Source organism: Eptesicus fuscus, chromosome 3 (genome assembly GCF_027574615.1).
Source record: "Eptesicus fuscus isolate TK198812 chromosome 3, DD_ASM_mEF_20220401, whole genome shotgun sequence".
Classification (NCBI taxonomy): Eukaryota; Metazoa; Chordata; class Mammalia; order Chiroptera; family Vespertilionidae; genus Eptesicus; species Eptesicus fuscus.
This window is the reverse complement of record NC_072475.1, coordinates 107,409,941-107,437,378: the sequence shown is the minus strand read 5'-3', so window position 1 is coordinate 107,437,378 and position 27,438 is coordinate 107,409,941. Positions and strand designations below refer to the sequence as shown.

At 41.5% G+C, this 27,438-nt stretch overlaps 1 protein-coding gene across 1 annotated transcript in view; it reads left to right on the top strand.

The window, feature by feature from the left end:
* CPA3 (carboxypeptidase A3) overlaps positions 1 to 26,888 on the top strand; it is a 41,082-nt gene extending 14,194 nt beyond the window's left edge. Inside the window, 10 exon segments of the mRNA XM_054710272.1 lie at positions 5,269 to 5,317; positions 5,319 to 5,372; positions 5,486 to 5,587; positions 13,388 to 13,489; positions 15,090 to 15,200; positions 16,471 to 16,560; positions 17,509 to 17,515; positions 17,565 to 17,767; positions 20,164 to 20,248; positions 26,701 to 26,888. Coding sequence (XP_054566247.1) covers positions 5,269 to 5,317; positions 5,319 to 5,372; positions 5,486 to 5,587; positions 13,388 to 13,489; positions 15,090 to 15,200; positions 16,471 to 16,560; positions 17,509 to 17,515; positions 17,565 to 17,767; positions 20,164 to 20,248; positions 26,701 to 26,888 — 991 coding nt within the window.
* Positions 26,889 to 27,438: the final 550 nt, after the last annotated feature.

Genomic DNA, 27,438 nt, shown 5'->3' with positions numbered 1-27,438 from the left:
AAATTAAGTACCTTAAGAGATGAACAATAACTAATAATAAAATATAATAGTTATAACAATATTCTATAATAAGAATTATGTGAATGTGGTCTCTCTCTCAAAATATCTTAATGTTCTGTATTCACCCTTCTTCTTGTGATGATATGAAATGATATCATATCTACGAATAAGATGAAGTAAGGTACTCAGAACAGTGTGCAATTTAAAATGTATGAATTGTTTATTTCTGGAATTTTCCATTTAATATTTTTGGACCATAGTTGACCACAGGTAACTGAAACCTTGAAGAACAAAACTATGGATAAGGGGGGACTTCTGTACACTAGCCCACAGTTCTCCATCATTCCTTCTCTGTTCCTCTCTAAAAACAGCAGAAGGAGGGTCCTTGACATGGTCAAGATAGGGCTCATCCTGCCTCTTCTCTGAATTTCTCCTCTATTCCCTAACATTGAGACACATGTTTCCAGGAGAGCTGGCCACTGGGCAAACTTTGCACAACCTCAGTGGACTAAGCAAACTGCAGGTTCAATGGCACTCTCCAGGGATTTATTTTACTCCTTGTAATGAAGGCGTTGTTGTATAATGGTTCACAACTAGACGTCAGATCTCTAGGTTCAAATCCCACTTCTATATTTTACCAATTGTGAGAACTTTGGAAATCTACCTAACCTGTATAAAATTGGGGGTGATAATGGTACCCTGTTAATAGTGCTGAAGTAAAGATTGAAAGATTAAATGTAAATGCCATACTGAGCAGAGTGCCTGGCACATAAGAAAGACTGGATAAACATTAGCCATTCATATCACTAAATCCTCAGTGATAATTATTTATCATTTCAACTACATTTAGAAATATCTTTAACAAATTAAGCAATTATTGGAGTTCTAAAATAATATTTGAGACAAGGTAATTGGTTTCATTTGTCTTAGCCTGGCTGCTGGTTATTGGAAGGGCTCATGAAAATAACGTCTGGCCCTAGTGCTTAATTTTCAGCCTTGGGCTTAATTTCCATTCCCTAACGGCAACAGTCTGGCATTGCTCTGGTGTCCTCATGGTGCTGCCTTTGTGCAAAGTCATATTTTAGCTCACACAATTTTGCTGCTGTTATCACAAGAGCTAAATTGATAAGTGTAAGTCTAAAAATATTCTTTGATACGAGCTTCCTGTTATTAATTAATACTGATTTATGTCACAAATCAACCTTTGGGAACATAAAATGTCTCTTTGGCCTGGTTCCTCTACTTCTATTAATTCAGGTAGAGCAAAAGCCACATGACCTCTTTAGAGCTTAAAATAATTAATTATGTCTATAGTTTACAAATTAAGTACCTTAAGAGATTTAGGATCGGGCCTAAACCAGCAGTCAGACATCCCTCTCACAATCCAAGACTACTGGCTCCTAACCACTCCCCGGCCTGCCTAATGCCCCCAAGTGCCCTCCCATGCTGGCCTGGTCACCCCCACTGCCCTCCCCTGCCAGCCTGGTTGCCCCAAAATGTAATTTCCAACCTTGCAGGCTTTGTGTGAGTTTTAGTGAAGCATGCCCCATCTTATTCTGAAATTGTCACAATATTTTTCTCAGAAATCCCAGCTTCATCATAAGTCAAAAACCAAGCAAACAATTAATTACATACAATGTGCATAATAATGTGCTTGTCAGTGCTGTTAGTAGGAATCAATGTTCATGAGCAGTATTTGGACTCATGTGCTAAATAAACTCCAATGAGGAGTGTACCTCATTTATGTTCTTCCTCCAAACTCAGGTCAGCCAGCCAATCAGCATGAAGAAACTGAAAAGCAGAGTGGGTGCTGCAGTGTCAGAGTTCATTATCACCAGAAATTGAAGAAATCAGTCAAACAAGTACACACCATCAAAGCCTGTTTAAAGACATGTTAAAACTGTAAAGTAGTTGTCAGTTTTGTGACTCATCTTCTCTATCAGACTGCAGTTCTGTGGATGCCTATGACATGCCAAGTACATCTCATATTTCACTGAATTTCATCTTCACCACAGTCCTGCTTGGTATGTTTGGTACCATTGTAAAAGTAAGTAATCAGAGAGATGGTTAACCTGCCCAAGACCACAACAAGTATTAAGTAGCCAAACTGGGATTGAACACAAGAATGTCTAATCATAGAGCCTCTTCATATTAGATTCCTGCTTCCTTACTTGATAGAATTTGTGGAAGTGAAAGAGTATACGATACTGTGCTAAATGACTAGGATAAATGTTCAAAAATAGAGAGCATCTTCCTACATAGGACTCATTGCTAATAGGAGAAAAATACATATGTGTTTAATCAACAGAAGCAGAGTAATGTGTTTTTTAATATATATATTTTTATTGATTTCAGAGAGGGAAAGGAGAAGGAGAGATAGAAACATCAATGATGAGGGAGAATCCGGCTGCCTCCTGCACACCCCACACTGGGGATCGAGCCTGCAACCCAGGCATGAGCCCTGAACAGGAATTAAACCATGACCTCCTGGTTCACAGGTCGACGCTCAACCACTGAGTCACGCCTGCTGGGCAAGTAATGTTTTTTTTTATATGAAGTGAGAAAAGAGATAATCCAAATAAATAAATTGTTCAGATAAGTACAACTTCATAAAATCCTTTATTTTAAATATTTCACAGAAATAGTTCCATTATAAGCCACACTACCCTACAAAATCGAGGATATTAAATATAGTTTACTTTTGGTTGAGAGATTATCATTATCAACACAAATGTTTATACTGTGCTACAAGAATGATATTTTCAAGGGCTAAGTTCCCAAAATATGTTGGGTAATTTGGACTTATATCTGACCCCTATGTTTTCTAAGTCTTCTGTTTATGTAATTTTACTTTGCTTTCTTTGCTGTCAGCTATCACCTATTGATGGTATACTTGCTTCCTGCAAGTCATTTTCCCTATTTCCAATGCATTCCTCCTGGTTAAACAAGCTTTTTACAACTAAAATAAGATGAACATTTTGTGAAGGTGCTCATAAATCTCTTGTGGCTGCAACATAATATTTAGTATATTAAAAAATTTAATAATGAATTTTAATTGCAACCATATATCAATGGATGATAATAATTTGGCTATATAGATACTGCCTATTAATCTCAAAATGGCAATCAATATTATATATACGTAATAGTTAAAGACAGATTTCTTGTTAAAACCGGAAACAAAAAATGGAACACCTTCTTTCACCACTATTATTTCCCTTGTTCAGAGAGCTTAGCCAATGCAATAAAGCAAGAAAAAAAAAAAAGAAATATATATTGGAAAAAAGGAGAAAGTATAATTTTTTGCAAAATAACTACACAGAAACCCTGAAGATATAACTAAAATTTATCAGAAATAAAAAGGATAGTTTTTAAACTAATACAGTGGCTAATAGATAAGTAAAACCAAAGCAATATGTATTTTTAATAAATAATAATCAGTTCCTACATTTAGTAGGAAAAGAGTCACTCACAAGACTAATAAAAACATATGAATAAACAAAAAATTACAAAATTTCACTGAAAAAAAACACCTATATTATGCTTCATTATTAATTATTCAAGGCCCGAGGCATCAAATTCACACAACGGTAGGTCTTTGCAGCCCCAGATACCTCGCAGCCATGGCCGCCTCGGCTGCTGCCTCACAGCCCTGGTTGCCTTGGCTGCCTCTCGGCCCTTGCAGCCCCGGCTTTGTCCGGAAGGTCGTCTGGAAGGTCATCCGGATGGTTTTTCCGTTGTTCAACCATTTGGTCAATTTGCATATTATGCTTTTATTATTATAGATAAGATTCTTCTCAAACTTATTCATAATTTAATACAATTCTAATCAAAAGCTCATTTTTTTCAATAGTTTCTAAAGTGACTCTGACAAGACATTTATTAAAAATAGGTGAAATTACTAAAAAAATTAGAAACAAAAATGAGACACTTATGAAAATTTAATATTAAAACTATAATTAAATATGGTTTATTGCTTACATAAGAGTAGGAAAACAAATCTGTAGAGAAAAATAGAAAATTCCTAAACAGACAAAATATACAAAAATATTTGTGCATCTGATGACAGTGGTATTTTTGAAATATAAATCTTTAAGTAAGGCAAGTTGGCATTCAAATTCCCAACTCCACCACACACAAATTGTATTTAAACTTTCTGAACAACAATGTCCCCATCTATAAAATGGTGGTGATATAAATAACATAAAATAAAATAATGTGTGTAAAGCAGTACCTGGACCATACTAAATAAATAGATATCCAGGTGAAAATGTTAGGTAGGCAGTTGGATGTGCAAGTCATAGGACAGGTAGGGGAAGAATTTAGGAGCGGTAGGTTCAGGGGGAAAGCCAGAACTGGAGTTACAACTATGGATGACCTTCAGATTGCCATTAAAGTCTTATGATTCAATGAGGTCATAAGTGGATATAAGTCAAGATTAGATAAAATAGATAAGAGAATAGAGACGTAAACTTCTGGTCCTCAACACTAACCTTCCAGTGATTCTTCCTGCATCTTTTTTCACATTCTCCAAATCAGCCTAGCCATTTTCTACCTCTGTAACCATAGGCAAGTTATTTAAACACTTTATGCTTCAGCTTTCTCATCTGTAAAATGAGGATAATAATCTCAATGTGGAAATTAAATAAGTTAATGTATGAAAGTTACTTAGAACAATGACTGGCACATGGTAAGAGCTAAGTAAATGCTTATTATTATAGTTACTCAAGTTTCTCAGGACAGTCATTAGATTTGTGCATAAGAATATCCACTTTTGTCTGTGTTGTATGTTGTGAATGTGTGTGCTTTGAAGGAAGATTGTAGGTGACTGACTATAGAGTGGCACTGACCAATAGCAGTATAACGCAAGGCACCTGCACATTTTAAATACTCTAGTATTTTTTTTGTTAAAAAAGCAATATTAACAAAATATTTTATTTAATCTAGCATATGCACAATAGTATTTCAACATGTAATGAATATAACATATTAGTGAACTATTTCACATGTACAGCAATATCTATGTTTGGACAAGCCCATTTTAAGTGTTCTATAGTCATGTGTGGCTATAGACTATTATATTGGACAGCACAGCTATAGATAAATGGAAAGATCTGAAGCCAGACACATGACATGTCTAAAGGCTATGGTAAGAGAATAACCTGATCTAAGATAAAGAAAAGGGAAGAGAAATTTTCTGCAAATTAAAGATAAATGTGTTTTTCTTTCCCTAGTAAATGTGCATTTTATCATTCCTCTGTCAAACAGAATCTTGATTCATGATCTACAAGAAGTGATTGAGAAACAGTTTAATGTTAAAAAAAGATATCCCAGGCAGGCACATCTATGCAAAATGCAATGCCTGGATCAAGGTACAGTACAGTGGCTGTGCTTCCAAAAAGAAAAAAAAAAAGAGTTATCCTCAACATTTGTTGTCACTTAGTTTTCTTTTATTCTAATTCCTCAAATTGCTTTTGTTCTTAAGATTGTTGCTTGGACTGAAAAAATGGTGCATAAGCATCCTGACATGGTCTCTCATATTAAAATTGGAACTACTGTTGAAAATAATCCACTGTATGTTCTCAAGGTAAAAATAATTCAAGAACTACTGATTCTTATTATTGTTGAAAAACATGAATTTTAATGTTACCTTTTGCCACATATAGCTAATTTTGATATAATAAAAAGTTATTTTTTAAGAACATTTAAGCTCTAGACATCCATTCTAAAATAGAAGTAACAGTTGGTTTCAGGTGGAACCAAAAAAGTTCCTGATTAAACCATTTGTCAGATGCAGTGGATAAATGCAGACAAACATCTTACTTATTCTGTATCTTTATTATAAGAGTTTATGATGTCTCTGGTGTATAAAACAGTTTTCTATCCCATTAAAATTCAGTGAAACCGATTACTAAAATATCATGAAGAAAAGATAAATTTAAGAATCATGGAATCATAGGATCCCAGAACAGTAAGTGAGGCATTTCCACCCCATGTTGAAGGGGATTTCCTTCTATAACCGAGCTGATTATTACAGTCAGCTGCTGCTGGATTTTGACGCATCCCCTTAATAACAGGGAAGTCCTTCCTTACCCTAAACTCCCATCCATCCATTCTCTCCAACCACACCAAACAAATCTAACCTCTCTTCAAAATGACAGCCCTTCAAACACCCACTTCAAACACAACCACAAAATCTTGTCCACTCCAAGCAAAATATCCCCAGGTTATAAAGACAGAAAAACAAAAGAAAATGACAGAAACAGAAGCAATTTTATAATCTACTAGAGGCCCGGTGCACGAAATTTGTGCACTGGGGAGGGTGTCCCTCAGCCCAGCTTGCACCCTCTCTAATATGGGACCCCTCGGGGGATGTCCAACTGCAGGTTTTGGCCCGATCCCTGTGGAATCGGGCCTAAACCTGCAGTTGGACATCCCTCTCACAATCCGGGACCGCTGGCTCCTAACCACTCACCTACCTGCCTGATTGCCCCCTAACTGCTCCCTTGCTGGCCTGATTGCCCCCTAACTGCTCCTCTGCAGGCCTGATTGCCCCCAAATACCCTCCCCTGCTGGCCTGATCACCCCCAAGGCTTTTATTAGTATAGATATGACCCTGCACAGAAAATTTTATTTTATTTATTTATTTTTTCTTTTTAAATTTCTTTATTGATTAAGGTGTCACATATTTGTCCTCATCCCCCCATTCCCATCCCCCCCCTCCCCACGCATGCCCCAACTCCCTGTTGAACTTAACCGTTGGATAGGATCATATGCAAGCATACAAGTCCTTTGGTTGAACTCTCCCCCTCCCCCCACCCTCCCCTATCCTCCCTCTGAGGCCCGATAGTCCGATCGATGCCTCCTTGCTTCTGGTTCTGTTCTTGTTCCTCAGTCTATGTTGTTCATCATTTCCCCTAGATGAGCGAGATCATATGTCACTAGATATATACTTATGAGAACTGAATGTGAGACAAGCAATAATAGTTATGCTGACAGGCAAATGAATCAGTCTGTAGTGAGTTTCTTTCTGGACCAACAGTTCTTTTGAGACCCAATTTCAATGTCCACCAGTTCCTTATGTGTACATGTCAGCACTGACCCCTCAGCTCTGGATGGTGGACAAATGGTGGTAACGGAGGTCCGACTCCCTCTGGTTTGGTCTCGGCCGGACCCAGGGGCACGGCTTCACCCGGACTAAGGGGCACGTGGCCTCACCCGGATCTAGGGACACATGGTCTCACCCGGACCCAGGGACGCTTGGCCTCTCCCAGACCCAGGGGCACGTGGCCTCACCCGGGCCTCGGTGCACGAGGCCTCACCCGGATCCAGGGACACATGGTCTCACCCGGACCTAGGGACGCTTGGCCTCTCCCAGACCCAGGGGCACATGGCCTCACCCGGGCCTAGGTGCACGAGGCCTCACCCGGATCCAGGGACACATGGTCTCACCCGGACCCAGGGACACTTGGCCTCTCCCAGACCCAGGGGCACATGGCCTCACCCGGGCCTAGGTGCACGAGGCCTCACCCGGATCCAGGGACACATGGTCTCGCCCGGACCCAGGGGTGTGTGGCCTCTCTCAGACCCAGGGGCACGTGGCCTCACCCGGGCCTAGGTGGACGAGGCCTCCCCCGGATCCAGGGACACATGGTCTCACCCGGACCCAGGGACGCTTGTCCTCTCCCAGACCCAGGGGCACGTGGCCTCACCCGGGCCTAGGTGCACGAGGCCTCACCCGGATCCAGGGACACATGGTCTCGCCCGGACCCAGGGGTGCGTGGCCTCTCTCAGACCCAGGGGCATGTGGCCTCACCTGGACCTAGGTGCACGAGGCCTCCCCCAGATCCAGGGACACATGGTCTCACCCGGACCCAGGGACGCTTGTCCTCTCCCAGACCCAGGGGCACATGGCCTCACCCGGACCTAGGTGCACGAGGCCTCACCCGGATCCAGGGACACATGGTCTCACCCGGACCCAGGCGCGCTTGGCCTCCTCCAGACCCAGGGGCACGTGACCTCACCCGGGCCTAGGTGCATGAGGCCTCACCCAGATCCAGGGACACATGGTCTCACCCGGACCCAGGGACGCTTGGCCTCTCCCAGACCCAGAGCATGTGGCCTCACCCGGGCCTAGGTGCACGAGGCCTCACCCGGATCCAGGGACACATGGTCTCACCCGGACCCAGGGATGCTTGGCCTCTCCCAGCCCCAGGGGCACGTGGCCTCACCCGGGCCTAGGTACACGAGGCCTCACCCAGATCCAGGGACACATGGTCTCACCCGGACCCAGGGACGCTTGGCCTCCCCCAGACCCAGGGGCACGTGGCCTCACCCGGGCCTGGGTGTACGAGGCCTCACCCGGATCCAGGCACACATGGTCTCACCCGGACCCAGGGACGCTTGGCCTCTCCCAGACCCAGGGGCACGTGGCCTCACCCGGGCCTAGGTGCACGAGGCCTCACCCAGATCCAGGGACACATGGTCTCACCCGGACCCAGGGACACCTGGCCTCTCCAAGACCCAGGGGCACGTGGCCTCACCCGGGCCTAGGTGCACGAGGCCTCACCCGGATCCAGGGACACATGGTCTCACCCGGACCAAGGGACACTTGGCCTCTCCCAGACCCAGGGGCACATGGCCTCACCCGGGCCTAGGTGCACGAGGCCTCACCCGGATCCAGGGACACATGGTCTCGCCCGGACCCAGGGGTGCGTGGCCTCTCTCAGACCCAGGGGCACGTGGCCTCACCCGGGCCTAGGCGCACGAGGCCTCACCCGGATCCAGGGACACACGGTCTCACCCGGACCCAGGGACGCCTGGCCTCCCCCAGACCCAGGGGCACGTGGCCTCACCCGGGCCTAGGCGCACGAGGCCTCACCCGGATCCAGGGACACAAGGTCTCACCCGGACCCAGGGACGCCTGGCCTCCCCCAGACCCAGGGGCACGCGGCCCCACCCGGGCCTAGGTGCACGAGGCCACCCGGACCCAGGGGCGCGTTACCTCTCTCAGACCCCTGGTCGCGTGGTCTCACCCGGATCCAGGGGCGCACGGCCTCACCCGGACTCGGGACCCAGCCTTACCCGGATCCAGGGGCCCACGGCCTCACCCGGACCCAGGGTTCAGCTTCACCCGGACCCAGGGGGACGTTACCTCTCTCAGACCCCTGGTCGCGTGGTCTCACCCGGATCCAGGGGCGCATGGCCTCACCCGGACTCGGGACCCAGCCTTACCCGGATCCAGGGGCCCACGGCCTCACCCGGACCCAGGGTTCAGATTCGCCCGGACCCAGGGGCACATGGCCTCACCCGAACCCGGAATCCAGCTTCACCTGGACCCAGGGGCGCCTGGCCTCACCCAAACCCAGGGGCGTGAGGCCTCATCTAGACCCAGAGGCGTGTGACCATATCTGAGCCCAGAGGCTCGCAGGCTCGCCTGGACTCGGGTCTCAGCGGGGTTTCGTCTTCTTGATCCCAATTCCTGTTGGTCAATTCCCTCTCAGCAATTCCTTCGGTCATTTTCTCAGAGCTCCAGGGCGGCTGCCGCAGAACTCGTTGGGCAGCGGGCTCGGCAAGGCTCCGGTGTGCCCGGTGCACGGCGGTGGGCTGGTCCGGTGTCGCTGCGTCGGCCCTTGGGTCTGCAACGGTGGCCGGTCGCTGAGCGTGCGCACCTGGCCACTTCGGGGCATTGAGATTCTTGAAGGACTCGGAGGTCAGCAAGCACGGAGTCTCCCACCCCATGTCTCCCAGGGGCTCGTCTGTCCGTGCTCGGCAGCGAGTGGAGCCGTCCCCTCAGCCGGAGACCGCCGGGGGAACTGCGCCGAGCACGTTCCAGGCCGCCATTGTGTCGCCTGAGCCATAGTTCTTAAAGTGTGGACTTTGGGTCACCGGCATCAGCATCATCCTGCGTACCCCTCTCTTTTATTCTAGTTGTAGAGCATCTGCTCAGCCAGCCCCCCGGTCTTTCTGGCTGGTGTCTGCTCTGCTCTCCCGTCGTAGTCTCAATATTGTTGTGGTAGGCAACGATCAGGCTGCCGCCCTATGTCTCCATCTTGGTCCTCCTTTGTACAGTTAAGTCTTGATTGTTGTTGGTGTCACTGGGAGGAATTGTCCTCCAGGCCAATTGGCCGTGAGGACCCTCTTTGTCTATATAGGAAGAGTTGCTGTGCAGGAGACATGTTTGTGGGCCGGGTCTTGATGCAGCAATGCCTTGGCGCTCACTGAGTCTGCCTCTAGAATGCCTCCCTTATGCAAGTGATTGAAATCTGGTGTCATCTCACACCAACCACTAGATGCCCTCATTTCTGGGTCTCCAATGTAGTGTGGGTCAGCCACTACCTGAGGCACTCAGCAGGAAAAAGCTTCTGCTCAGCTTGGCTGGGGCGGAGCTACAGGGTGGAGCCTACAACCTTGGCTTCCTGTCAGCCCCGCCCTATGAGGCTCCTGCGTCTGTGTCCCTCTGTATTCCTTGCAAACACCTCTGAGAGAAACGCGCCCTGGAGTTTCGCCCACTGCCAAACAGTCCAGTCCCTCCCCTAATGAATCTGGACTCCCAGATTCTCGCCTGGAACTGGGTTTCAGTGTAGTTGGAACTGGGTCTCAGCGCAGTCTGGCGTCCCTGTCTCCTTCCCAGCAGGGCCACCCAGTGGCGCAGGCAAAAGTCCGTCCTCTGCGCACCTTCCAGTGCGCGCGTCTGGAGCCGCCGCTTCTCTGTGCCTCCGCCACCACAGCCCAAATTCATTCCCCCAGCGTGCGCCTGGCTTCCCAGGGTTTAGCCCGGAACTGGGGTTCAGTGCAGTCGGAACTGGGGTTCAGCACGGTCCTGAGCTTATGTCTCCTTCCCGCTAGGGCAGTTCAGTGGCGCAGGCAACAGTCCGTCCTTTGCGCCCCTTCCCGTGCGCGCCTCTGGAACTCTGCCTTCCACCGCTCCTCTGTGCCTGCACCCCACAGCCCAGATTCATTCCCCCAGCCTGCGCCTGGCTTCCCAGGGTTTCGCCCGGAACTGGTGCTCAGTGCAGTCGGAGCCGGCGCTTAGCGCACTCCGGAGCCTTTATCTCCTTCCTGCCAGTGAACGCTGGCCAGGCCGTCAGCCGCCCCTTCCTCTCCGGCTCCATCCTCCCCGCAGGTGCGCGTGCTCGTGTCTCCGCCAGTTTCTCCATACCTCAGGCTTTTACGGCTCCCCCGATTGTCCCCGTGGCCTTCTCCTTCCCCCCAGCTGTGGGCATTTCAGTCCGCCAGCTCTCCTGTGGCTCTGGACGATGTCCGTTCTGACCTCTAGTTGTATTTTTGAAATTGTTGTGCCCGGCTGCAGGTTAGGTGTTTAACCTATGCCGCCATCTTGGTTTTCCCAGAAAATTTTACTAACCCTGCTTTACAATAAGGGCTTGACGATTGAATCATTAGGACCAGACACCAAGATTTCCTTTCTTTGAATAGTGGAGGGAATACTTATCTTGTCTTTAAGTTGCCCGGAAATTAAAATGAGATAATGACTTAGAAAAATATAAAAGCACCATATAAAGACAACTGTCTTTTTAATGAAGTGGCAAAATGAAAAACACTTTTTATTCTCCCCTTCCTTCCTTTACAGCTTTTATTTAAACTTTGAAATTCATAAAAATTTCACTCCAATTTTCATTTCTTTACATTCAACATTATTTTGTATTGGTTTCAGGTTTTATATTAGTTACAGAATAGTGGTTAGACAATCATATACTTTACAAAGTGTTCCCCGATATTTCTAGTACCCACCTGGCATCATACCATCATTACAACACTACTGACTATATTCCCTATTTAAGTGACAATGGGTTTACAGGTTCCTTTCAGTCTTTCTTTTGTGTTGCTTGTCCTTCCTTTTCTTTCTCATTTCTTCCCTCATTTTCTTTATATAGTATCTCAATTGGCCATCAAAGCTCAGTGAAGGCACTGGGACATGCTTCATCCATTTTACAGACCAGGAAACTGAGGCCAATTCCAGTTGGCTGTGGAACTTGACTCAGCACACAGGAAGCCCTCAGAGCCATGCTCTTTGCGCTTCCTAAGGGGCAGCGGCCCAGCAAACAGAACAAACCTTCCAGTCAGGCTTCAGGGCCTCTTTCTCAAGCACCTCTTCATTGCGGATGCTCCACATTCTTTCCTCTCCCCCCATTCTTTACTGCTCCCCCTTCTCCGAAGCAGGTGGAAGGCTTCCCACTCACTGCCTAGGCATGCTCTGCTATGGGGCAGGGTGTCGTGAGCTTGCTTTTGGGTCAAGGCAGGAGCAGGAGTCACTGCCTCTGAAGTGTGAAGGCCTTCTGAACGAGGCCCATTAGCACTGGGAGCTTCTCTGAATCACATCAGTCAGTCCAGTACCCTGCAGTGCAGCACCCCTCCACTGAGGTGGCACAACCCCTCAACCCCCGCCTCAGGGGTGAGGGTCCTGGCCCTCTGCCAGGAGTCCTTCCATGCCCCTTGATCCCTGGCTGGGCCTACCCACGTCTTGGGGGCACTGCAGAACCTCTGTCTCTCTGCAGATGAGGCAGATCCCTGCCCTAGGTCTCCGCAAAGCTATGAATCTGTGGCCAGAGGCCTGGTCTGGGTCTCAGCAACCACATGCCTGCAATGTTCCCAGGGACCCTGGGAGCGGCTGGGCGAGTCCCGCCTCACCTCCCCGGGGTGCCGATCTCCCCAGGGACCCCTGGGAGAGGCTGGATGGGCCGGCTACGCCACCCGGGTTGCCGATCTCCCCAGGGACCCCCGGGAGCGGCGGGATGGGCCCGGCCACGCCCCCCCCAGGGTGGTGATCGCCCCGGGACCCCCGGGAGCGGCTTGATGGGCCCGGCCACGCCCCCCCAGGGTGCCGATCTCCCCGATACCCTCTTGAGCATCTGGGCAGCCAGGTCTCGCCTCCCCGGGGCAGCGATCTCCCCAGGGACCCCCCAACTAAGAGGACTGGGCACCACCATCTTGATCTTCTCAACGGCCAGATATGCCACCCGGAGTCCCGCCCCCCAGCCTCCCGCCGGCCCAATCGTGGGCGTAGCGGAGGTGCAGTCAATTTGCATGTTTCTCTATTATAAGGTAGGATGTCTCAGACCAAAGGATATTAGCAGTAAAATAAGAAAAACAATAGATTGTGATTTTAAAAAATAACCCTAAAAACAAATCTGACATTAGGGAAGACTTTTGAAAAATACACTATAGAATAAATTATGAATTATGTATAGACATAATTTACTAGTAAGGTATATGCCATGGTCCTCCCTGAGAACATATGTGCTTACACAGGTACTCACTCAATGGGAGACAGGGGAAAGAATTGCTTTGAGAATGTGAATGAGCTATAGGACAATAAGAGATCAATCTATGAATTCATGCAAAATATCTTGACTTTATTTTTAAATAGATTGGGAAAAAGGATGAAAGAAGAAAGGCTATTTTTATGGACTGTGGCATTCATGCACGAGAATAGATCTCCCCAGCATTCTGCCAGTGGTGCGTCTATCAGGTAAGTGAATGGAACACCCACACAACCCTCCATTGATTGTCAAGTCTCAGCACCTCACTAAGTGGCAACTCCCCTTAAAACAAGTGCAGTTCCACTGAACTGGACAAGCTTATATTTGGTGCTGCCTGGAAATAAATGCTCCGATTTTACTTAGCATTGGTTTTATAAAATTGACACCTTCTTTCAGACTTCTTAAATTCCAGCTGACAGCTTAAAAAATGAAAAGAAAGTTCTTTTGTTACAAAATGAGAATTTTTCTTATAGTTAAGTATGGAAAATATGAAACTATTTTAATACTAGAGGCCTGGTGCACAAAATTCATGCATTGGGGGGGGTTCCCTCAGCCTGGCCTGCACCCTCTCACAATCTGGGACTGCTGGTTCCTAACCACTCACCTGCCTGCCTGCCTGATCATTCCTAACCACTCTGCCTGCCTGCCTCATTGCCCCTAACCACTCTGTATTCCTGCCTGATCACCCCTAACCACTCACCTGCCTGCCTGATCACCCCTAACTGCTCGCCTGCCTGCCTGATTGCCCCTAAGCACCTCTGCCTCAGCCCCGCCACTGCGGCTGTCCAGTCTAATTAGCATATTACACTTTTATTATTATAGATTACAATCCACAAACATGGCCTTTCTTCAGTAAGCTCAAAGCACAGATCTTTAATTTCTGTTTAGGTGTTTCATTGCCCACACATGCACTTTGCAAACTTAAATTTCCTTCCCAAGGAAAAAATGACTCACTTTTTTAAAAAGTTTGTTATTCCTCTCACTCTATATCTATTGTATTCTGACTTCTACTACATATAACTTTCTCTTTCCACAGCTTATGTAAGCAATATGTGACAGTGGCTTTCTGGGCATGATAGTTTCACTGGGAATGAATCTGCGAGTAGAACTGATTTATTACTGCCCTGTTTTAGCTCTTCCAGCTGAGGGCCCAAGCTCCCCTTATGCAACCCATAAAGGAAACCCATCATAAGACTTTAAGATATCTCCTGGAGCCAGTATAGCTGTACCTAGAGAGATTTTCCAAGAAGGATGACAGAGATTTTAGGTAGCTATAGAAAGTCCAGATACTTAGAGAAATTTCAGTCAGATGTGAGGAAAAATGTTGGTCAATTTCTAAACGCTTGAGTTATCAATAGAACATTTTTTATTTAATCTTATTATGATTAATTTATGAATCCTCTCCAATATTTGCATATTCTTATGTTTACAAACTCAATCCATATGTACATAAGGAATGTGAGGGAAATAATCCATTTAAAATAAGTTGTGCTAATTTTCACTTGGCCTCTATTCTCCCTATGAAATGTATCTTGCATGCTACATTTGAAATGCTACAATTCTCAATAATGAAATGATCCTGTAAAGAATGCTCAGTTCAATTAATTTAATTAGTCTGAATAAATGTCATTTTTCTCTGTCATCTATATGGGTCATTTATTTTTCTGCAGTTTAGGAGAAATATATTTGAAATCATGTGACTTTTGGCAAATAACTTAAGGAATGGCAGTTTTACTATTATAACCACAGCTTTCCACATGATAACTAAACTTTACACCAATAGCTTCAGTTTTTCTTTTTATCCCGCAGGCAACCAAAACTTATGGGGAAAACAAAATTATGATCAAACTCCTGGACTGAATGAATTTTTATGTTCTTCCTGTGTTCAACATTGATGGGTATATTTGGTCATGGACACAGGTACTGTTCTGTAGTTTATCTTTTGCATTTGGACAACATATTATTTACTGACTTTAATGCACACTAATTGCTATGCAATAAGTTTAAGATTTGGGTAACTGCCTTGGTTGGTGCTGCTCAATGGTTAGAGTATTGGTGCATGTGCACACACACACACACACCTAAGGGTCTCGGATTCGATTTCCAGTCAAGGGCACATACCTGAGTTGCAGGTTTCATCTCCCTGCCCAGGTCCTGGCTGTGCAGGAGGCAACCAATCAATGTGTCTCTCTCTCTTTTCCCTCTTCCCACTCCCTTCCACTCTTTCTAAAAATCAGTGGAAAAAATATCCTCAGTGAGAATTAACAAAACCAAAAAAATCTCAATTTCAGACTAAGACAAGCAAGATTTCCTAGCTACATAGATGTCTTTGAAATAATATAAAATTTTGGACACAGACAATAGTGTAGTGAAGGCCTGGGAGGGAGGGTATGGGATAGAAGGGGTTAATGGGGAAAAAAGGAGGGGGACATCTGTAATACTTTCAACAATAAAAATAAATTAATAAAAAGAAATAATATGAAATTTTTGCTGCTGAAACTGGTAGTGTGGAAAAAGAAAATAAAGCAGTAATTATAAAAAATGTATGTTATATATTTGCTAAAGCATATTTTAGCTAAGAATAAAAGTCATTTAAAGATATTATGAACACATTGACTTCAAAGCAAAAGTCACTGTATTCCATCAACTTGGGACAGAATTTGAGGGGGAATAATTGTATCAAAAAAGAAATTAAAAACTGGCACAGATATCTATCTGTCTTTTAACAGGATCCTTTATTTCCATGCTGTTGCTAAACAAGATTAATAACAAACTTCCAGACAAATACTACCTCTTCAAGTCCTTTTCTGAAAAGTATGCTCCTACAGTCACAATTTGACCTGTGTTATATCTGAATCTATACATGGTGAACAATGTAATGAAGTTATAATTTAAAGTATAGGCAATTTCAGGACATCATTTATCTTTTCTAACACTGAGAACTAATCAACAGTTTTTAAAACTAACTTAGAATATTAATATAAAAAGCAATATTTCTGAAAATATTACGTTATGCAAAAACAATATATTTTGTTATAATGAAGGGCCTCAGTTTAATTAGATAGATTTCCAGTAAAGCTGTAGACACTTGCAGAGAGGATCTGAAATGATAAACCTGAAAAACGCAAACTGATCTGCTATAAACACTTCCATCACCTGCTGTAAACACTTCCATCACCTGATCCTGCAGAAACGCATGTGGAGGAAAAATCGTCCCAAGAACCCAGACTCCAAGTGCGTCGGCACTGACCTCAACAGGAACTTTAATGCCTCGGGGACTGTGAGTTGACTTGATCTCAAGCAAAAGAGCTATAAAGAGTGTTTAGACACTGAATTTACTTAAACCACCTACTTATTTCAGTAAAGATATGTATTAGCTCTGTGGTGTTCATTTTCTAATCTGAAAAGTGAAAGATAATCATCACTATAATAGAAGTATTATGAATGTTTTGTTGTATGGGAGGAAGTGGGGCATGGGATTGTTTATCAAACCATCTCTCACTTAATATATTTAGCTTGCTGAAATTAAGCACAATCCAGAGGTACAAAAATTCAGATATTCTGAAGAGAGATCTCAGGAGCTTCCTCATCCTGTTCTGGTAACAGCTGAGAAATGCCAGTGATTAAAACCAACATACAGGTAGTTCTTCAGATGTTCAGTGAAAAGAAACATCTAGAGAGAGAGAGTGAAAGGTTTCATGGAAATGCAATAATAATAAGCAAAGACCTGCTACATCAGATGACTTTGTACTTGCTACACAAATATGACTTGATCGTTATATATACTCAAGGAAAAATTACCACTACCTCAATTCATAATATTTTTCATAACCTAACTTTGTTGAAAATACCACCTCAACTTTTAATTCTATTCTACCATAATGAATATGATAGTAGCAGCTTCCCTGATTGAGGGCTGCCTGCTGAAACAGGGTGAAGTAACTCGAGCTCAAAGAAAGTAGCCAGCAAGTTAGAGCTGGGGTTGAATTGGAACTGGGTTCTATCTGGCCCCCGGCCCTGGACTGCTTCTGGAGTATTACTCCTGAGACTGGGAAAAGGAGGAGAAATAAACAAGGCTAAGAATGTTCCACTGGGCTAAATCTGTTACACTCTGAGCTGTGTGTACAAAGTTAGTCTGAGTGACTACCACACCAGAAACACAGAGGGGCCCTGTGAACCTGGGGGACTAACATGCTTAAAGCACTTTGTGAATCCCCATCAGAAGAAGTGGGGCTGTGCTGCGGGGGAGCAGACTGTGATCTCCTCCATCCACGTCCTCCACAGCTTTTCCTGCCACCAAAGACCCATGTGGGGAAACCCATGCGGGTCCCTCCCCAGAACCGGAGAAGGAGACCAAAGCTGTCACTGACTTCATTCTAAGCCACCTGAAATCAATCAGGGGCTACATCACCATGCACTCCTGCTGCCAGATGCTGTTGTTTCCCTACGGATACACATCAGAATTGCCACCTGACCAGGAGGAACTGGTATGTAGCGAAAATCCTGTGGCTTATGTCTTCACACCACCATTGACTTTCAGTCTGTTCTTCATTAACAACTTGGGTTAAATTAAAATAATTCCACATTTTAATACCAAAGAATAGAACAAATGAAGTTTACCTTGGAGTTAAAAAACATAATCCTTAGATTAATTTTTCATGTGATAAAAGTATACAGTTAATAAAAATCTTTCAACATGATTATAAGATAAAGCCAGTAGGAAGAAACTTCTGGGCCATCAGGGTAGAATTCTATAACTACGTAGATAGTTAAACATTTACAATACATCATAATGTAAAAACCACACACAGTAAAAGCCTAATAGAATAGCAAAGACATCTGTTATTCCTATCCCTGAGACACCAGATTTAGGAACATCTGTTGTATTTTCATTCTCCAGATCAGCTTGGAAATTATATTAATTCTTTTACTATCCAAAGGAAGACTATTACTATCAAAGGATGCTTGTGAAACTTCCTCACTAAGAACTCAGTCTTTTCAGAACTAGAATCCACTAAGCTTCCTTTTCCACTCTATGGAAATTTGTTAGCTTCATAAAAAAAAAAAAAAAAAGAATTCTATATATGGATTTCAGTGAATCACAGAAATTGGAAATGTGAATAAATGAATATCCATATAAATAAATAAATATTTTTAATTGCTGTAGAAGAAAAGAAATAAAACAGATAAAATCCAATGTCCCAGATCCCTTGGTAGTTGGCAAATATAACACATCGAGTAAAAGCTATGGTTCAAATACTACCTCATGAAATTATTTTTAATTTTTTAAGCGATCACAATTGTCATTATGACTTCAGTCAATTGTTTCAGCAAAACAGCATTTAATTTTGAGTTGAAGCAGAGATTTGGACCAATCATTAAAACCATCTGTACATATAAAACTAAGAAAACATACAAGCAAGCTATGGCCCAAGAATCATTTCTTTAACCAAATAGGTGAAAATCTGAATCCATGAGTATTAATAACCTACACAAAGACACACCAATGCAATTTCAATCTGCCTTTAATAAAATGGCATTACAGATTAAAAAAATAGAAATATACACACAAAACTATTTGAATAAAGTAAGAGTTTTTATATAGCAACTAAATTAAGAAAAATGTATTTCTTAATTACATAGACTTAAAAAATCTTCACTTAGAGTACAAATATTTTAGTGACTATATTCCACTAAAGTTTGTTCCAATAAATCATTCTCATAGCACAAATACTAATGTGTGTTAAAGGTCATGAAATGCTACTCTGGAAATAAAACTCTAATTTCACAGAACTATTTTTTAAATACATTTTTTTATTGATTTCAGAGAAGAATGAAGATTGATTTCGGAGAGGAAGGGAGAGGGAGAGAGAGATAGAAACATCAATGATGAGAGAGAATCATCGTTTGGCTGCCTCCAGGGTGCCCCCCACCAGGGCGGGAGCTCCCGGACCAGCATCAAACCCGGGACCCTTCAGTCCACAGGCTGATGCTCTATCCCCTGAGCAAATCTAGCCAGGGCTCACAGAACTATTTTAAAGAGGTGCACCACCTTTCTTCCCTGGGCATGCTAAAATCTGAGGCAGAGGAAGTCCTATGGCAACGTGGAACCTATAAAGACAAAGGAAGGAGGGACGAGAGAAACAGGCTTGGAAGAGACAAAAATCTGAAGCCAGTGACAGGATGGATGGACCTTGAGAATATTATGCTAATCAAATAAGTCAGCCAGAAAAAGCTAAGAACCATATGATGTCACTCCCATGTAGGTTATAAAACTAAAAATCATAGACACAGACAACAGTATGGTGGTTACCAAAGGGAAGGAGGGTAGGGGATAGTAAAGGTTTTAAGGGGCTAAATATATGGTGTTGGAAGATGATTTGACTTTGGATGGTGGGCACACAGTGCAATATACAGATCATGTATCATAGAAATGTACACATGAAACCTATGTGATCTTAGTAACCTATGTCACCCCAATAAATCTAATTTAAAAACATAAAATAAAATACCAAAGCTCAAAGAAAACCAAACAAAGAAGCCAGAACAAAGTCCGAGAGGAAGAAGAAAGATATGGTTTTTTTAATAAGAAATGATGGAATAAAAAGATGGAGGAAGTGAGAGAGGGAGGAAGAAAAAAACAGAGAGAAAAGAATGTGTAGAAACACAAAATGAGATATGACATTATTGCAGATAACTGATTCCACATTTAGAAGTCTTCACAATGACAATATATCTTACTGAAAATACATTTCTCGTTTAACCATTTATTTTATTTTGATCTTCAAATGCAAAATAACCAGTATAATTGACTTTTTAAATCCCCAGTAAATTAATGGCATTTACATAGTACCCTAACTTCCTAACTTCCCTTTCTCTATAGGCCAAAGTTGCAAAGATCAGCACCGATGCTTTATCAACTCCATATGCAACCCACTACATCTATGGCCCAATAGCATCAATCATTTGTAAGGTTTTCCTATTACTTACTGTGTCATTTTCCCTAATTGTTTTTTTATGAATATTTAAGAAAAGTATAGAATTTGTAAATTTGTATTAGAACATTTGGAATTGCTAATTTAACCTTTACTTTTAACAGGTGATTTTAAATCATATGTGAATCTGGGGGATAAAATCTGCGGTTGGTGAGGATATTTTTCTAGAAACAAATTATACTGAACTTTGTACAAGGTTATGAGGTCAAAAGAAGTTATTCAAAACAATTTAGAGTTTAATTCATCCCTCTTCTTGTTCCCATCAGCTACACAATATTTTACTCTCAGGAATGATAAGAATTAATTGGGGCAGAGTTGATACTTCTTTTTTTTTTTTTTAATCCTCACCCGAGGATGTGTTTTTATTCTGCTTTTTTAGAGAGGGGAAAAAGGAGAGAAAGAAATATCAATCAGTTGCCTCCTGTATGTGCCCCTACCAAAGATCAAACCCATATCCTAGGTATGTGCCAGGAGTCGAACCCACAACCTTTTGGTGTACAGGACAACACTCCAGTCAGCTGAACCACCCAGGAGGGAATAGTTTTATATTTAATCATTTAACTTTAATTGGGTTCTTTCTTACTTAGGCTAGTCTCCCAAGCAAGCATAGTCTTTTCCTGAGCTCCTGATGAGAAAATGGGGAAACCAACAGTTTCAGCCACTTTGACCATATAAAACCAGTTTCCTATCTCTCTCACCAGCCCCTTCCTAAAGTGTTTAACTGAAATCTATATTGGATTAAGAAAGGAGGTTACAGGGCTCTAGTTCTGTAGTTTTATTTTACTGTCTCAGTACTTCTTACTCTTCCCTATTTCTAGACTTTCTAGTAATTTGCATTTTATATTACTGACTTATATTCCTTACAAGCCATAAAATAATATATTATTGAGATGCAAAAAGAAGCTACAGAAGAGTACCTGTAAACATGACCAAATATCCTCAGAATACCCTATGACTGGGCAATACTTGAACTGCGATTCATTCCCAGGTTATAACAAAAACCAAAGACCATGATTTTGACCACTATGCATAGATTTTTTTTCCTGTGGTTTTTTTTTTTTTTTCAGCTAAAATAATCAGGCTTTTATATTTTCAAGCAATGAAAATACATTCATTTGGTTTTCACCAAAGGCCATTAATTCAGACCCTAGAAAGTGAGATCATGTTTGCTCTTATAGCTAGATCCCATTGGTGTTAATGTGGAAATACTTTAGTAAAAATTGCTGTTTCTCCAAACCATTTACAAGTTTCAGTTCTTAGGCCCAAACTTTATGGAAAATTCCCAATGAAATTACTTACAAAACCTTAACTTCTTAACAAAATTTAATTCCTCAAAAGCAAGAATTATACCAGTACATCCAATCTCCTCTTAGACCACACAATATTTAGCACGGTGCAGGGCATGGTGTCTTAATGAAAGTGGTGTCCTGACTTACCTAAAAAGAGTAAACATGGATTGAAACCTCAAGACTGGACTTGGTATAGCCTGCATCACTCTCTAAAAATAGCCAATATTTTTAGCATAAAGACTGCATTTCATGGACGACTCATCACCACCAAAAACACTTGCTTACTTCCATTATACCTTTTAAATGTGTGGATTTCTTGCAATAACTCTACCTGCCATACCTCATAAACCACTTCCCTTGCCCAAGCTGAAAGTATAAACTTTGAACTAGCAATTGCCATGAAATTTGAAGATGCTGTAGCCATCACATACAACTTCTAGAGCCAACTTATTGGAGGCTCCTTTTTATGGAATTAGATTAATGACTAAAAAAAACAAACAGACAAATCCCATTCCTACAGAACATTCAACAGCAATCACTAGTCATTGGGCTGAAGAAAATGTACAATTACACAGCCAATCACCAGCACCCAAACAGATCATGCTGCAACATGCCAGGAATTCATTATACATACAAGTGGAGGACAACAGGATTTCAAAACAAATGCTATACCCAGCTACATGAATGGACAAAAAGCAAAGCAAAGACCAAGAGAACAGACTAGAACACCAGCTTAAAATGGCAGCCTACTTTGTGGAAACTGAAAAATAGCAGGGCCAGAGAAGCCACCAGATATGATATAAGAGCAATTCTTACAACCATAAACTGAAAAACTCACAGGTATTCTTAGCATCAAAGAACAAAGGGTTCCAAACAGGAATACATTTTTCAAATGGCAACTAGAAAATCAAAGGATTATTACTCTCACACTTTCCACATCTATACTAGTATATGCAAATTATGAGCAGAGTAGAGCTATGCATGGCATTGCATCACAATCATTTAATTTATGGAGTACCTATCTAATAATTTCCCAGCATTTTGGAGCTTTGAGAGATAGGTGAGAAGAGTTAGGACACAAAGACTACTCTCAAGGAGTTACATTCTAACTGGCAGATAGCCAAAGATACCATCGATCCATGCCAACGTGTGTCACTTTCTAAAGGAGAGGATAGGGTGAAGAGGAATTACTATTGTGTAAAACTGTGTAGCAGTATTTTAAACTTTGTATTATATGATATTAAAAGATTTTTAAAGGGATTCAGGTTCAAAAAGCATTGCCTCTTTCATACAGGGCTGCAGCAGCTTGATAGGTGTTCAAAACTCTTAGAAGTGACGGCTTTAATAAAGCACCTGATTGAATGTTAAACATTCATGAGAAGTAAGGGGTACAAAATGGTTGACTTGATAAGAATAGAAAATAAAGGCACCACAATTAAAACTTAGTCATTCCAATATCCTGATTGTTACTTAACAAGTCCTGGGATTTGGACAAAGCATCCAGAACTCACCAGTATTTTTCTCTCTTTGAATTGATAGAGATAGAAGAAAAAGAGCATTTTAAAAACCCAAATTGTGGAGAGATCTCTGACCTCCAGAAAAAAAAATAAATGTTTACAATTTGAACCTAAGAAGCAAACACAGCAAATAACTTAAAGCCGAAAAAAAATTAAACCATAAAAGATTATCTAATTCAGTGGTTTTCAACCTTTTTAATCTCACGGCACACATAAACTAATTATTAAAATTCCTCAGCACAACAAAAAATATATTTTTTGCAATCTGACCAAAAAAAAAAAGGGGGGGGGGTATAGTTTTGATTCATTCACAGGGGATGGCTATTGTTTTTGTGCAGGCTGTTGTGATTTTCTTATTTGACAATCTAAGAGGAAAGAGCTCAGTACCCCTGACTAAATAGTCAGGTATTGCTTATTTTAAAAATTCTTGTGGCACACCAGTTGAAAATTGTTGATATAATTCATGGTTTTTAAGCCTCACTTCCCTTTAGAGTCATCTGAGGAACTTTTAAAATATACAGGTGATCAGGCCCCACCCCAAAGCAATCTGATCTCATTAATCTGTGCTGGGTCCAGGCACTTGCATTTTTTCTTTCTTTCTTTCTTTCTTTCTTTCTTTCTTTCTTTCTTTCTTTCTTTCTTTCTTTCTTTCTTTCTTTTTTTTTTTTTTTTTGGAGCACCCAAAGAGATTCTAAGATGAAACGAGGTGTGACAACCACTGATCTTATTTAGGTAAATCCCTCATTTATAGACTGTAAAATTGACATACAGAAAGGTTTTATTACTTTAGAGCAGAACAGGAACAAAAATCAGCATTTCAGACCACAGTCAAATGGTATACCAAGTACTCTGCCACAAGCAGCAATATTTAGATGACAAAATTGGTGTTAAAAGATTGTGAAATGTTTACATTTGCATATTTACAGCATATCCAATCCTTTGCCATCTAGAAATAGTACCTGGTTAGCAAGAATTAAAATCATCCATTTGTGAGTTACATCATGAATTAAAAAGTTAATTTCAAAGTGCCTTTTTTATTGCCTTCCAACACACCAAAATTGCTACATGTGTTCCTATTTCTCAACCTACTGCTGTTTCCCACAATACATCTGGAAAAGAAGAAAATCAAAACCTCAAATTTGTAGCTCACAATACCCAATGTCTATCTACTAAGAGAAATTCAAGCTGAGATTATATTAACAAACAGAAGGGCAGAGAAAATATTTCAACTTATGACCATGTATCTCTAGCTTCAGCTCTTGGTTCAAATAGAATTTTCACTTAGTGTTGATATAAAAGTGCTGGTTATTATATTTAATACATGTCAATAACATTTTTAAAAAATACGTTAATTTACCAGCATCACTTTTGTGGGTTCCTTTGGTCTAAAACCAAATTCCTAGCTTAGTTCAGTTTTATTTTTACTTGTTTTGATTGTATTACAGTAAGTTCCTTGCACCTAATGTTCTTTGAAAGAAGAAAATTGTTTTAATGTCAACAGAAACATTATCTTGTAAAACTCAATGAAGATTTTTTGTTGGCAGAACTATAGATTGATATGTGGTGGGTATAACATAGACAGGTTGAAATTGAAAAATATATATTGTGAAAACATTAATTAAAGAAGGAGTGGCCATATTAAATATCAGATAAAGTAAATTTCAGAGCAAAGAAATTTTCTAGACATTAATAATAATAAAAGAATTAATCCACCAGAAAGATATAATGATTTTATGCAAACCAATTTCGCCTATGATGCTTCTGCCGAAATTTTAAAATTCATTTTTCCAGATTCCTGATTGATCTAAACATATCCTTGTGTCTTTCTTTCTTTTCCCCATCACTACCCTCTGTGAGTTTCTTTTTGTGTTAATGATGTGGAGTTTTCAGCCACGCAGATTGAAATATCACTAATTTTTATAAAATTCTGTGACTTTTCCATTCCAGTGTTTCTTACATGGAGCTCTCAATTCTGTTCCCAGTGTGACGAGTCTATACTAGCTCAGGCTTTTATTGCGCTACTTCCTACCTAGTCTCTACTCTTTTCAGTCCAAATTAACCATCCTAAGTACAGCGCAGAAATGGCTGTTACTGCCTCCCAAACAAGTTGTTTTGTCCTGACTTATCAGGTTTTCGAAGTTTTGCCTACAAACTCTCACAGCTCCCTTTGTTCCAGTACAACTGGATGTCACCGGTCCCTAAAAACACCTCCATGCTTTTCCATCCTTGTGGTTCACTGACCAGAATGCCTTTCTTACATCTCCATCTGAGAAAAGTGCACCTTTCTTCAAGGCTCCCCTCCAGTATCACCTCCATCAAGGGCCTGAAGTGCCATCTTCCTCACCACCCTTATGATCTCTTTTTTCCTTAAAAACTTCATAAAATATTGTACCTTTCCTATGGTATTTATATATTCTGTCTAGTCTCTATTAATTTGCATCTTTGACTTCTCTCACCTAAATTCTAAGTTCTTAAAGACACCAATGACATCTTCATCTTTCTACACTGCACCTCCCACTTTCCACAATGCCAAGTAAAGTGAATTATTCATATTAAAGATTCAATAAATATCTGCTGAATAATTTAAGAGCCAATCTTACCTCTTTGCACTGAAATAGGTGTTCTCTCTTTTCTCATCACAGCTTTGAATTCTTAACTTTCAAACCTAAAATGTTAATGTCAATACTTGTCCTGGAATATAAATTATTTTATGTGTAAAAAATACTATCTTATTACATAAATGCATATTGGTATTTATATGCACTTATACAAACCTTATGTGTATATGCCGAAACTGGTTTGGCTCAGTGGATACAGCGTCGGCCTGCGGAGTCAAGGGTCCCAGGTTCGATTCCGGTCAAGGGCATGTACCTTGGTTGCGGGCACATCCCCAGTAGGGGGTGTGCAAGAGGCAGCTGATGGATGTTTCTCTCTCATCGATGTTTCTAACTCTCTATCCCTCTCTCTTCCTCTCTGTAAAAATCAATAAAATATATTTTAAACAAAACAAAACAAACCTTATGTGTATATAACTTCTTGATGTGTCTATATTTTCAATCTTTTTACCAAATAATAACATTTTTAATAAAATTTCATAAAAGTTGACATGGAAAAATTGAATTAGGGGGTTAAATATATGCTTAAGGTAACTGATTTCCACTTTCTTGGTCTTTTTACTATGAAAAGAGTTTACCCTAGTAACATGAATATAAAGAGACCTGGACTGTTAGAAAGAATGTAATTTTGCCTAGTTTATATGTATAGTTTTCCTTGGTGGGATTTCAGCAACCAGTGACCCCTCCTCAGTGATTTCCTCAGCTGCTTGCCCTGGTTCAGAATGCCTCCCTCTGAGACTGTTTGCCAGGAAACAAACTCAATTTAGAGTGCTGAGCCATGCAAAATGTAATTTTGAAAGCACAGCATTTTTTTAAATGTGTGTGAGTATCAAAGCTATGATTATATTTTACACTCTGTGTTACGCAGACCACTACTCCCATTCATTACTGCAATTAACTGTACACATAATTATTTTTATTGCTAATTTACACCAGTGAATTTCCATTTCAAGACAAACATTAGTATTTGTTTTAATTAAATATTTACTACTTATATTTTACAGACCGAACATCAGGTTCATCTTTAGATTGGGCCTACAACCTGGGCATCAAGCACACATTTGCCTTTGAGCTTTGAGATAAAGGCAAATTTGGTTTTCTACTTCCAGAATCTCAGATAAAGTCAACCTGCAAAGAGACCATGCTAGTTGTCAAATTTATTGCCAAGTATATCCTTCAGCATACTTCCTAAAGAATCACCCTCAATTTGGAATAAGCCATTAATTCTCCTTTGTGCCTTTCACCAGAATGTCAGTCTTCAATTATCCCTGAATAAAACTTCCACATCACCTGACTCTTGCTCATTTAAGTCCTATGTTATTTCTTTTTGCTTTTACTTCCTCTCAGTAAGAACTTATCAAATAGCTTTAAACAAAAGCTTTTAACTACCTCTCTTTGCTCCAAGTAAAGTTTGAACCCAGCAAAAAGTATTATTTTTACTATTTTCAAAGGTGATATTACAGTGGGTCACAGGAAAGAGATAAGAACCCTCGGGTTCTCCAGAATCAGATTTTCACAGATTTTCATCATTTTATGTGCTAACAGAGCAAAAATAAAACACATTCCAAAATGCGTGTTGTTTTTTATAAAATATATTCTCTATATTCCTCTACTAGGATTAACAATCAAGTACTGTTTCTCATGCATTCTGTTAATAAGAAAATATCTTCAATTTTCAAAAACATATTTTTCTTATATATGTATAGTTTTAAATATAAGTAAACATTATATATTCACAACAG